Raw genomic sequence first — 11,185 nt, forward strand, 5'->3', positions numbered from 1 at the left:
GAAGAGAGGGGGAGGGCGTGGGATGGGACGCGCAGAGACAGAGGAGAGACTAAGTGATAATCATTCTCCATTGTAATCATCTTCCAGCATGTTTCATAAGGCGTCGTCAATACCTCTCCAGCTGGGGTCCATCATCAAACACAATACACAGTGCAGTGCGCGCATGCACGGACACACTCTTCCTGGGTGGAGAGCCCAGGCAGGCACTCCACATCTCATCTATTATCACTCAGCGCTGCCTGGTGCACAGCCTCGCTACACTGTGTCTTCTTTCATTTGTGATCTGCTACATCCTGTGCTCTGTGGGGATGAATGGATACTGGACTCCTAAAAATGTGTCACGGTCACAGATGCCACAGGAGAGTAGCTCAGAAGCTGTGCCCTGAGACGTTTTATTTTGAAATAGGTAGTACCAGTGTCTTTGACACCTCAGAATTTAAGTGCTGTGATTATAAAAAAAAAAAAAAAATGTATTTTTGTGGCTGTCTATAGATTCACCAGCTGAGGGTGTCCCATGTAGTAGGATTTAATCAAAAAGCATGTTCATAGCTGACAATACCTCTGTATAGTGATAAATCAAAACTGGAACAGTGGAACAGTACAAATAACTAGCTTTTATTGTTGATGCCATTAAGACAAAGTCAAATAAAAGCCCCCCTTTGAAAATTGAGTCTGTTCTTTCACCTCATTCAACTTTTATTATTAAATCTATACTACACTCAGAGTTCATAATTTAAGCCTGTTCCAGAACTTAGGGCGTGTAAAAGTATCTGTGAATATGAATGTTCTACCTTTTCTTTTATTAAATCTCAGATTCTTTGTCAAGTCATCTAAATCCCAACTGTATTATCTTTACTCTGAGGTTGTCCCTCCATTTGTCACCAGCTGGTGGTGCTCAGTACTATAAGGACATTTATGTCACGTAAGATATAATCACCTCCTTTGCTTTCCACATTTTAAAAAGAAAAACCTAGGACTATTACATTCAGCTACACCAACTCAAGGACAGACAATTACATCTTGATCACAAAGAATACAGAAATCCAAAGTGTGTCATCTTTTGCTCAGCGCAACAGGATTTCTTTGTGTAACAAATTAAACATCTGCTTTATCATATTATCAAAATACAGTACATTTACTTCATTATACAATAAAATGAAAACCAACCAAAACTAACTGGTATCAAGTCTTATTGCTGCTTTATTTTCAAGATCACACTTTTCAAATTCGTTGTATTTAAAAATCAGTTTTATTCTTCTTTTCGGCCATTGCATAGGAAAATATCAGTATTACAGCTCAATTCCAGGATAAGAGTACAATATTTTGTACACATGCGCTTAATAACAAAGATCTTTGTACTTTTTGATTTGTTTTTATTTCTTAAACATGTAAGCTAAAACTATACGATCACCTGAAAAACTGAATGGATTAAGAACAATTCAAAACTTGTGAACTTAGCAGCAAAGCATAAATCTTACAGATTTCCGTTCCTCTCTCCAGTGGAATGACCTAATGCTGTGACACAACTGTCTCCATGAGGATAAGAATATCTGTGGATAGTTATGACTGTGAACAAAACCCAGAACATCAATGCTACCTTAGGACTGAGGATGAGGAATATACATATTTCAACTATGAACTATGCTGTGTTTAGGTGAGATTTGATGAAAAATCTGAAAATTTTCCTCTCTAACTACATTGTGTTGCTAGTGTCAGACACTGTATGATAGAGAATGAGTCTCTGTAAATTAATGTTTCTGGTTTCATATTAAAATGCAGAGATCACAATTACAATTACATTTGCCCAGTGAACAAAACATAAGAAACCAAAATTAAAAACAAATAAGAAAACAGGATATTATTTTGCAATCTTCAACATCAACTATTATTCAAAGGCTTGTCTACACCGTATCCAAAGGTTCTTTGAAATCCATCCTAAATAATCAAAAAAAGAAAGGCCTGCTCAATGTGTGAGGATAAATTAGGATACACTGCAAGTAACAAATAATGAAATAAATCTCAAGAGTAAAGACTACAGTTGTGGGTGGAAACTTTACTCACAAAGGGGAGAACTCGAAAGGAACAATTCGGAGCCTGTTTGTGATGATTCACACAGGTGTAAATTTCAAGTGACCATACAGAAACGTGTGAATAATAAATGATTCGGAAACCTCCGACCAGCTTGATCCTAATGGGCCCAGACCCACCAACCACATCCTCATCCTGTTCCTGAGAGGCATCCAACTACATGAGGGCTACTGATTGGCTGCTTCACATGCATCTATCCAATCACTGTACACATCAACTGGCTCCGACAGATCTGAGCAGTAACGGATTAAGGATAAAAAAAGATTCCCTTGCTTAAGAATAAGAGTTTAGATTAATGCATGATAAAAAAAATCAATACAGAAGAGTAAAGTGACTGTTTCCCAGGAAAGCTGTTGTTTATTACACTGGAGGTGAGCAGTGATCCCTAGTGTGAATCACATTCTGAATCTATGTCATATCATTTATCAGAAGTATGATCAAGTGATTACCATTTTTAAAGTCAAAGTTCTGCTCCCTTTCCAAGCTAGCTTCTGTTCCACTAACATATTTCTTTAATCTTTCTTCAAATGTCGAAACTTATCAAATTTGAGCACTTCATCCATTTAATAAAATAATATCTTCAGTGAGTCATATACAATGACAGGATATCAAGGCTTCATAGGAGCAGCAGTTGTTCAGTGCTAATAAAATTGTTTGACAATACAGTATTAATTCAAGGTCCACTTACTATTTTTTTCCTGACATTCCAACCACATCTTATTTCTGTCAATACTGAAGGGAGTTTGTATATGTATATGTACATGGAGGAGAAACCACAAGCCTGGTCTCTGTTCAAAGATGGTATTTGGTTTCAGATGTGAATGGCCTCCTTGACCTTTCTTCTGCCATTTTGCTGCATGGTTTCCCAAGGCTGAACATTTACCTCAGTGAAACTCAGAGACTCAGTTGTCTCCAGAAATAGACAATGTCAACTGTCTGTGAACACCAGACCAAAAACTAGTCACACCTTCAACTTGGAAGTGGTCAAAGTCATGACAAGGATTCTGGGGTGAGAGAGCTCAAGAGGGCCATTCACATCTGATGTCAAAGCCTAAAAGCATGGTTATATTACATTCAACAAAATTTACCAGCACTCAGCCCTGAAAAAGTAAGAAGTGATTTCACAATTCTGATGCAGGTAATAAAGATTGACCAGAGCGATCACAGACAGTAAACAACGTTTGAGAGCAATGCTATAATTTGTAGTCTGTCAGTGTGACAATGTACTAAACATAATGATAAACCACACTAGAAAATTAACTTCCCTATTTCCAAACATAGTGCATCAGTGTCTCTATTGACCACAGGAGTGCATCTGCTTTGGTTAAAGTTGAACGCAGGTGAACTCTGGCCTGTGAATCTGCCAGAGCTGACTGGACATCTCACTCAAACATGAAAGGCACACTGGAGTCTGCCCAGCATTCGGGCTTCAATTAAAGTGAACGTGAGATTGAGAAAATAGTTGTGTACCGGACATGTAAAGTGACCAAGCCACTTTGAAATTACATGATTTCAACTGATCCACCTGCATGACGACTATTGGAAGCTTGTAAAAAACCTAGTGAGTGGACCTTGAGCTGAGATTATTTTGTCAGACTAACTGTTTCCAAGATTAAGAATTATCTTGCATGCCTAGAAAGTTAAAGTTATTTTTTAAGATAAGGTTTTCAACATATTCTGCAATTGTGTCACTAATGTTTAATTTCCTAGAAAGATAGCGATGTAAATTCATCCATGAATAAGGATACAGGTGATGGGGGTCTGGAACTCCTCCAAGCAGACTGTGCATGATATTATCCCCGTATTTCTGCTCCTCTCCCTGTCCACAGGACAAACAAAAGAAAAGTTGGCAACAGTTAGCTCAGAAATCAACAAATTAAACTTTACCATTGTATTGATATATATATGTGTATATATTATTCGGCTAATTACATTTTTACGTCACATGACTTCTCGTGGTTGCAGAACGGACAGGTGAACTGACTGTCCAGATCCCCTGTCATCTTCTTCTTAGGAGGAGGCTTTCTTTTGGACTTGCGGCGACCCATTGCACACCAACTGAATCACAAGTCTCTGTATGATAGAGACAAGAATCATGGAACTTTATCAAGGAGAGCAGGAGCGATGGGTGAATGCCACTAAAGAGAAAATATGTGAGCATAGTTGAGTGGAAAACAACTCTAGTCTGCTGCACCAAATTGTTGGTAAGTTAGCATGCTAACGTTAGCATGTTTGTTGTTGATCCCCAGTGTAACATAAATCGCCTCACAATAGAAAAAAACAGTGTTAAAACAGAGTTAAATAGACTCGAGTAAGAAAGCGTCTTTGATTCTGCTTCGACTAGCTTTAGTTACTAAACATATCGTAAGTGTTAAGTAAAAAAACTTTAATCTTGTTTACCTTTGGTTGTAGAAAACACACGTTGCAGTAATGAGGAAAAGGGTTCCTTAAGACCCGGCACCGGTAACAGTACGCGTTAAGTGATTGGAGGACAGTGTGCGGATTGCGGCCAGCCATTGGCTGTCTGACATGTCAGTTAATATGATTGGCAGTGACGAAAGAGACTCTGACCTATGCGTCTGACACAGCCTATTCCCGCGTGGTGGCGATAGAAGCTATCGCAGGTAAGATAATGGTGATGAAAAGACTCCAAAGTTTGCTGTTTTTGCACGCTCCTTCCACCCTGGAAATGTTCAGGTGTCAACTTTTGATACATATCGGCAGGTTCGTTTATTTCACATAGTATTTGTGTCGCAGAATGTCTTCTTTCATCAATGTTCGACGTTTATATTGTATTTTAACTTACAAATCACCAGCGTCTTGGAACAAGAACGCATTGGTTGAACAATGTAAATTTAACTGGAATTTACATCGAGTCATGTTAGCTTAGCTTGGTTAACAAATGAAGTGAGCTATTCTGCTCAACAGTTAAACCGGTCTGTGAAATGTCAGAAAATAGTGACAAATGCTTTTCAATCTTCAAACAGATTACAACACAGTGATATAAAGTTTGAAATGATAGAATCCAGAAAAAAGCAGCAAATCTTTAAGATTGAGAAGCTTGACTAATCAATCAATAGATTTCTTTCAGCAGTACAGAACACACAGACAAAACGGTGTAATCATACTTTTGCATGAGACTGCTATGAAAATACCCATGATCATGTAAGACAAAACTCCCCAAAGCACTTATATTTGCATTGTACCACGCTTATTACGTGCATTACTTTAGTATTGTTCTGTTGAAGATATCAGTGATGTGGACCGTGAAGGTGGTTGGCCTGGGGGTGGTGGCCCTCTCTCTGGAGCTGCTTGCCTGGTTCCTTCGTCGCCGCAGGCCTGAGAGAACCCTGAATGAGGTCCTCTTCTTCCCTTCAGAAATGACCTGTGTGGAGCACTTCTTCCGTCCCTCTTCACCTCAGTGAGTGAGACATAAGCACTGTATTGAGTAAAAGGAAGAAAAAGGATAGTATTACCTCTGTATCACTGTACAGTTTTTTTTGTCATAATGGCCACTAATGCAAAATAAATTCTCAGCCCCCAGATACTTTCAGTAAGTGGATTTAGTCTGCGCATTTACCATTCTTAATCCCCGCTGCATTTTACTCAGCAGGACCAGTGTACTGAAGTTATTTCTCCAGATAAAATTAAGCCAAAAAACCAGACCTTGATTAAACGAAAGATCATTGATGGTACTTGAATTCAACAACCAACTTCACAACACTTTTTTTCCAATTTGAGTTATTTAAACCACACAATATGTCTTTTCAGTTTCTAGAGAAGCTCAGTGAAAGATGCAACACATAAGAAGAAGGCAGCATGAAAGATGTTAAGTAAAGACTGTTTAGATAACACAGTTTTGTTTTCTTTCTTGTTTTCTGGTCCTCCAGTTCCTGTTTCTGTTCGTTGCCTCATGGTATAGAGACCTCTTTCGCCCGTCTTCTCCACCACCTCCTATCTGCTACATCCTCTCTGGATTTGTGTGTTTTTGCCTTTTCGAACATGGATCTGTGCAGGGCTATACTAGCCCTGCATAGAAAGGGCATTATCATCAGAGTCCTCACTGACAAGGACTATACCGCCATCACTGGCTCTCAGATAGGGATCCTCCGCAAGTCTGGTAAGAGTAACAGATCCATTTAATTTTTGAATCTTTGTGAGGTACATTTGTCTTCGTGTGTTCATGTTTAGGTCCTATAGAGATATTATTTATTGAAAAAAAACAAGTCACACCAACCTATGTGGGATTATTATGGACAAATATTAATTGAAATATGGGAAGCATGACTTGGGTCTTACTCAACAAAAGGTGCTCACTCTGTGTTCTCGAACTACCAGTGTCACTGTCATTAAGTCTCACAGGGTTCCTTAGTAGTGAATAGAGTGATGATAGGAAGTGTCTGGGTGAATGGACGTCGCCACTACAAGCCCTCCTATGAGTCAGAGTAATCACGCTCTGAAAGCACCGAAAGATTTTGTGTCACGTGTCTGGCTCACACTGTCTCACTTTCTCTCAGCCCTCTCTGCATTTAATAAATTACTTTTAGTGTATGTTGTTAAGTAAGAATTAAGTAAGTAAGAAATTGGCAACCAGACAACAAATGTCATTAGGCAAAGTGTTTCTCAAAGTGTGTGTGTGTGCACGCGCGCCTGCGCGCGTGTTTTGACCGCAAGCCTCTGACACAAGGGAGAATCAGCTCTTCTACTGTATCTTTTGTATTTAGTCATTGTTCTGCAGAAACATTTCATAATCAAATAGCTGAGTGTGACTGGCGCTAAACCAACCACACTGCTTGGGGTTGTCCAGAGTTTGTTTATGAAACATTTCCTTCAGTTCACATTTGTGCACAGGCTCTGAAAATGATCATAAATGATCATAAAGGGGCATCTGGGGTAAAAACTGGAAAGACATTATAATTTTATTTCCAGTTGCATTTACTCTTTCTCATCATTTCTGGCTGTCTTCATTTTGAGCTGTCTAATAACAAGATTTCATGGAGCCAAAAAGGCATTTACACAGAGCAATTAGTTCTTTGTAGGGGTCATGTTCCTAGGAAGAGAAATGCTCAGAAAATCTAACACGTTTCCTATAATTGTTTTTTCCTTTTCTTTTAAATGAGCATGCACTTAACCTTTCGAGAGAGAACTTGCATATCTAATCTCTCTGTTTGTTTTGGTATGTAGTCCAATTTTAAAACCACTGATCTCTGCAAACTGAAATCAGATCCTTTACTAAAGTAATGCTTGTGTCTATGTTTCCGTTCTGCTTCTGTACCAAAATAATATCAAATTAAGTATCCGTACCATTATATTATAACAACATTATTATTTTTAATTTCTATACTTGATTTATGTAAAATAGCTACTGCTGTTATTATTTTGTAACCTAAATTTTATTTTTGTTCCACACGTTGCAGTACGCGACAATAAGGGTAAATACACAATTTGGGGGGTTTAAGAGGCTGAAAGCATTTTCATTAAAAAATGACTTTGATTTATAGATTTTATTTATTTTGTGGCACAACAGATTAATAAAAATTATCAGAATAAACATACACATAACAAATTAAATAAATATGAAGGCCTAAAGTGTAAAATTGTTTGTCAGATTTTGATAGCTTCCTCCCAGCTTTTGTGTTTTCCATAATTTTGCCAGTTTTTCCACCCAAAGGCTTTCCTTTGCTCGGACTGGATAAGAGAAAAGTGTCTTATGATCTTATGGAGAGTATGAAAACACTCATGTGACCTTAAAATGTTAAGCGCTGAGCTGTTGATGCAATGATGTTACAGTGAGGTTGAATAGTCTATGTGGTGAAAGGGCAGAGGTTTCAATTTGTTCTACCTGTATCACTCTTCCATTTTACAACTCCTCAGGCCACATGTGCCAGTATGGTCCATTTCGAAATTCTGTTTTAAATTTAAAGTGGACTTGGGACTGAAGTACAGGAATATTCATTCCTGATCCTTGAATAATCATTTAACTCCACTGTTTTCCTTTATGTATTGTATTCCACTCAACTCAAAGAACCTTACATACTATTTAACCTGCAGAAATTCTCATTGATTCGCTTTGTGCACTACCCAGAATTTCACAGTAGGACTGGATTGGATCACCACACATACACTGTATGAAGCATTGAAGAATTTTCCCTCATTCTTCACTGTCCTCCCTGTCTTCATTCTGCTCCCCAGGGATCTGTGTGCGGTGTGGCGTGGGCTCTGTGTACATGCATCACAAGTTTGCAGTGATGGACCATCGGCTCCTCATCACCGGCTCCCTCAACTGGACGCTGACAGCAGTGCAGAGCAACATGGAGAACATCGTTATCACTGAAGAGCCAGAGCTAGTGCAACCTTTCATCAAGGAGTTCCACAGGTTATGGGTGGACAGTGATCCAGCTCGATACCACCGATCAATTGACCAAAAACCTGCTCAGTCAGAGCTCCTGAGAGAGCTTTGAGGTAGAAGGTGTGCATCTAAAAGCTCTACAATTAGCTTGGCCAGAAACTGCCTCTAGGATCTGTTTTTTTTTGTTTTTTTTTGTTTTTTTTTATACTGTGAAGAGGCTCTGTTACTTTAAGTTTTGGAAGACTTGTTCATGTTAAAGAGAAGATGTTACTGTACAACATGACTGGAGTTTTAAGGCATGTTTTTTCAATATTTCTAAGAGAACAGCTCTGATTTTGAAAGAGACTGATTTATAAGAAGGAGTCTGGTTTATGTGTTTCATCTTTGTATTTGTTTTATTTTACTATGTACAAAAACACTCCTGTTGAAGTGCTGCAGTAGTTGTACAGCTTGGCAGACATAACACTAGGATAATATCCACAACATAGGGTTGGGCTGGTTTAAAAGAGAAATTGTCTTGTTTTTGTTAGGTGAGAATATTTCTTACATTCCTAAATTCAAGTTTGTGTTTTTATATATTGTCACAGGTTGACAGTGTTTAATTACAGTTGTTTTATTCAAAGATTTCCACTAGTGACCAAATTGATCTTGTTTCTTCATGGTCATTACATGATGAATAATCTATTATGTGATTTTTCCCTCTCAGAACTAAGGGGAATATGTATGCTAGTTAGGAGCTTGAGTTTAATACCTTTCCACAGTTCACGTTGTGCACAGTATAACTCGAAATTACACTGGCTGTAAAAATCCAGTATATTGTTTAGGGTGTGCTACTGCGATCTCAGGGACTATAGGTTGCCAAGTACCAATAAAAACTCTCTCACGCTGCAGTTTGAACAGGTCTATTGCATCATTGCCTCACGGCTGTGGTTTTTCTCCTGCTCCAACATGATGTACTGTGTTTCATATTCGCAGAGATGCCTCACAGCACAGAGGTATTCGCAGTGTTTAACAATACAATCTTTTGTGGTTTGCAGACACAACTAGAGTTGATCTGGTTGGGACATGATTAATGTGACTGGTTGCATGACTCTCTGCATTGCTCACAGTCAGGCCGAAGCTTGTTGATAAAGCCCAGAACTGGTTTGTCTGACTTATGACTTGTAATATTTCAGCAGTTTACATCTTGAAGAGAAGCGTACTAAATGGGGATTTTAGACTTTGCGAATCAGCTGCTGTATTTTATCCACGGCACAGAAGTGACCAATTTAACTGAGAGGTCATGAGTTCGGGTGCGTAACCAGTGCGTAATGCCTGCGCCATTCAACACACACTCCATCAGGCCCGACTTAAGTTTACTACTGAAACTGTGTCAAGCAGCCAGCGACGGACAGGATAATACCGGAAATGTGATTATTTTTTACTTTAAAAGATCAGCAGGACAATTGGTCATGCAGAATGAGTCAGGTTTGTACCATATTAATTGTTCTGTAACGATTAGTGCAAAAAAATCAATTGGTCAATCGACATCAATAATTCTGACAATTGATTGTTTAGGCTTTTTCTGTTTCATGGTATTGCAATCTGTGGGGTTTTGGATTGTTAATCAGATATACCCAATGTGAATACACTAATTTTGCCCAGGGAAATGCAGATAGGCACTCTTCCATTTTCTCGGGTTTCATTGATTAATCAATTGATCACAATAATCAATCATTTAAACAATACATAAAATAATCAGTTGCTGCAGCCCTGCGTATTGCCATTAAACAAATATTGATTCTAAAGTACATACAGTACTGCAATATACTGCGCAGATGAAAACAATGACAACATTGTTAATGTTTTACACTTCCGTATTTGTGAAGTATCCCGAAAGTCCTCGAGCAATCGTGGTTTTATATTGAAAGTCTATACCGGAAGTATGCTATATATACTCTGTTTGGCTTGACTGTGGTTAAACGGTGGATATCCCAGTGACGGCACATGCACAGTCTGGAAATCCGGGATCGGAGCGCCTGAAGAGGAGCGCCCGACACCAGCGCACATCCATCGGCTTTCAGATAGAGGAAGACCGCGGGAAGGACGGACGAAGAAGAAAGACATTATTCAAGGTAAGAAATAAACATTTCTCTGTAAAGGCAGAGCGGTTTGTTTAAGTGTCATCAGGTTGTAGGTGAGTTACCGTATGGTAGGGCGGTGTAGGCAAATTAGGCTAACTGTTAATACAGTGTCAGCAAAGGGCTCAGAATATGAACTTTTATCTTTGTGTTTGTAGCATATTAAGCCGGTGTGCACATTTACAATTACATTAATTGTGGTAGAGAAAGTGTCAACAAGTACCACGAGCCCATGTGTCCTCATATAAACAGTAGCCTGGTCTTCGGAAGTGCACACTCCACTTCCATGAAGTCTAACTTCAACTATACTTTCAGTTACATTTTGTACTATGAGGCGGTCGCTTTAGTGCCAGAGGACCTGTTTTGTCTCCTGCTAAAGTAAATGCATCCAGTGGCATAAACCTCCACACATAAGTGTTGAGGTGTTTCTATACTAGATGTTGAGGCGCATGCGTGGATACTGGTGTTTTGCTGAGTGTGTTCAGCGGCATGCCTGCCAGCTCCTCTTTTCCTCTTTATGGCCTTGGATGTGGTAATGCTGAGCTGGTCTCCAGAGACATCTCAGCAATCAGGGAGGAGTAGGACTCAGCTCAGCCTCTCTGAAAAAGGAGAAGGGGGGGGGGGGGGG

The 11,185-nt window shown here is 39.1% G+C and overlaps 3 protein-coding genes across 5 annotated transcripts in view; 2 read left to right on the plus strand and 1 right to left on the minus strand.

Moving 5' to 3' along the window:
• Window positions 1-1,182: 1,182 nt before the first annotated feature.
• LOC111650957 (transcription elongation factor 1 homolog) lies at window positions 1,183-4,159 on the minus strand. The gene is made up of 3 exons (XM_023400910.2): window positions 4,021-4,159; window positions 3,837-3,907; window positions 1,183-2,320 (listed from the first exon to the last, which is right to left on the minus strand). The coding sequence occupies exons 1-3, from the start codon at window positions 4,134-4,136 to the stop codon at window positions 2,256-2,258; spliced, it is 252 nt and encodes an 83-aa protein (XP_023256678.1). The 5' UTR covers window positions 4,137-4,159; the 3' UTR covers window positions 1,183-2,255.
• On the plus strand, window positions 4,157-9,327 carry pld6 (phospholipase D family, member 6). Of its 3 annotated transcripts, none has more exons than XM_023400907.2 (4): window positions 4,157-4,292; window positions 5,337-5,509; window positions 5,979-6,208; window positions 8,281-9,327. In XM_023400907.2, exons 1-4 carry the CDS (start codon window positions 4,221-4,223, stop codon window positions 8,547-8,549), a joined length of 744 nt encoding a protein of 247 aa, XP_023256675.1. In that variant the 5' UTR covers window positions 4,157-4,220; the 3' UTR covers window positions 8,550-9,327. The 3 variants fall into 3 exon arrangements, with proteins under 3 accessions (XP_023256675.1, XP_023256676.1, XP_023256677.1); XM_023400908.2 differs by lacking the exon at window positions 4,157-4,292 and adding an exon at window positions 4,630-4,812; XM_023400909.2 differs by lacking the exon at window positions 4,157-4,292 and adding an exon at window positions 4,630-4,712.
• A 1,072-nt stretch (window positions 9,328-10,399) lies between these two features.
• rab3da (RAB3D, member RAS oncogene family, a) overlaps window positions 10,400-11,185 on the plus strand; it is a 9,728-nt gene continuing 8,942 nt past the window's right edge. The window contains exon 1 of the mRNA XM_023400897.2: window positions 10,400-10,551. The gene's annotated coding sequence lies outside the window, so the exon portion shown is untranslated. The remainder of the gene's footprint in view (window positions 10,552-11,185) is intronic.

The sequence above is a fragment of the Seriola lalandi genome, unplaced genomic scaffold (assembly GCF_002814215.2).
Source record: "Seriola lalandi dorsalis isolate HSWRI2012SDOR001 ecotype SW California unplaced genomic scaffold, Sedor1 jcf7180002053069, whole genome shotgun sequence".
NCBI lineage: Eukaryota > Metazoa > Chordata > Actinopteri > Carangiformes > Carangidae > Seriola > Seriola lalandi.

Excerpts from the sequence above, each read along its gene's own strand:
- LOC111650957 (XM_023400910.2), bottom strand. The coding sequence starts at position 4,136 with ATGGGTCGCCGCAAGTCCAAAAGAAAGCCTCCTCCTAAGAAGAAGATG. Across the intron at positions 3,908-4,020 it reads AAGTCATGTGACGTAAAAAT|GGAGAGGAGCAGAAATACGG; the intron begins GTAATTAGCCGA and ends TCCTGTGGACAG. Across the intron at positions 2,321-3,836 it reads GTTCCAGACCCCCATCACCT|ATCTGTCGGAGCCAGTTGAT; the intron begins GTATCCTTATTC and ends GTTACTGCTCAG.
- pld6 (XM_023400907.2), top strand. The coding sequence starts at position 4,221 with ATGCCACTAAAGAGAAAATATGTGAGCATAGTTGAGTGGAAAACAACT. Across the intron at positions 4,293-5,336 it reads TCTGCTGCACCAAATTGTTG|ATATCAGTGATGTGGACCGT; the intron begins GTAAGTTAGCAT and ends GTTCTGTTGAAG. Across the intron at positions 5,510-5,978 it reads TTCCGTCCCTCTTCACCTCA|TTCCTGTTTCTGTTCGTTGC; the intron begins GTGAGTGAGACA and ends CTGGTCCTCCAG.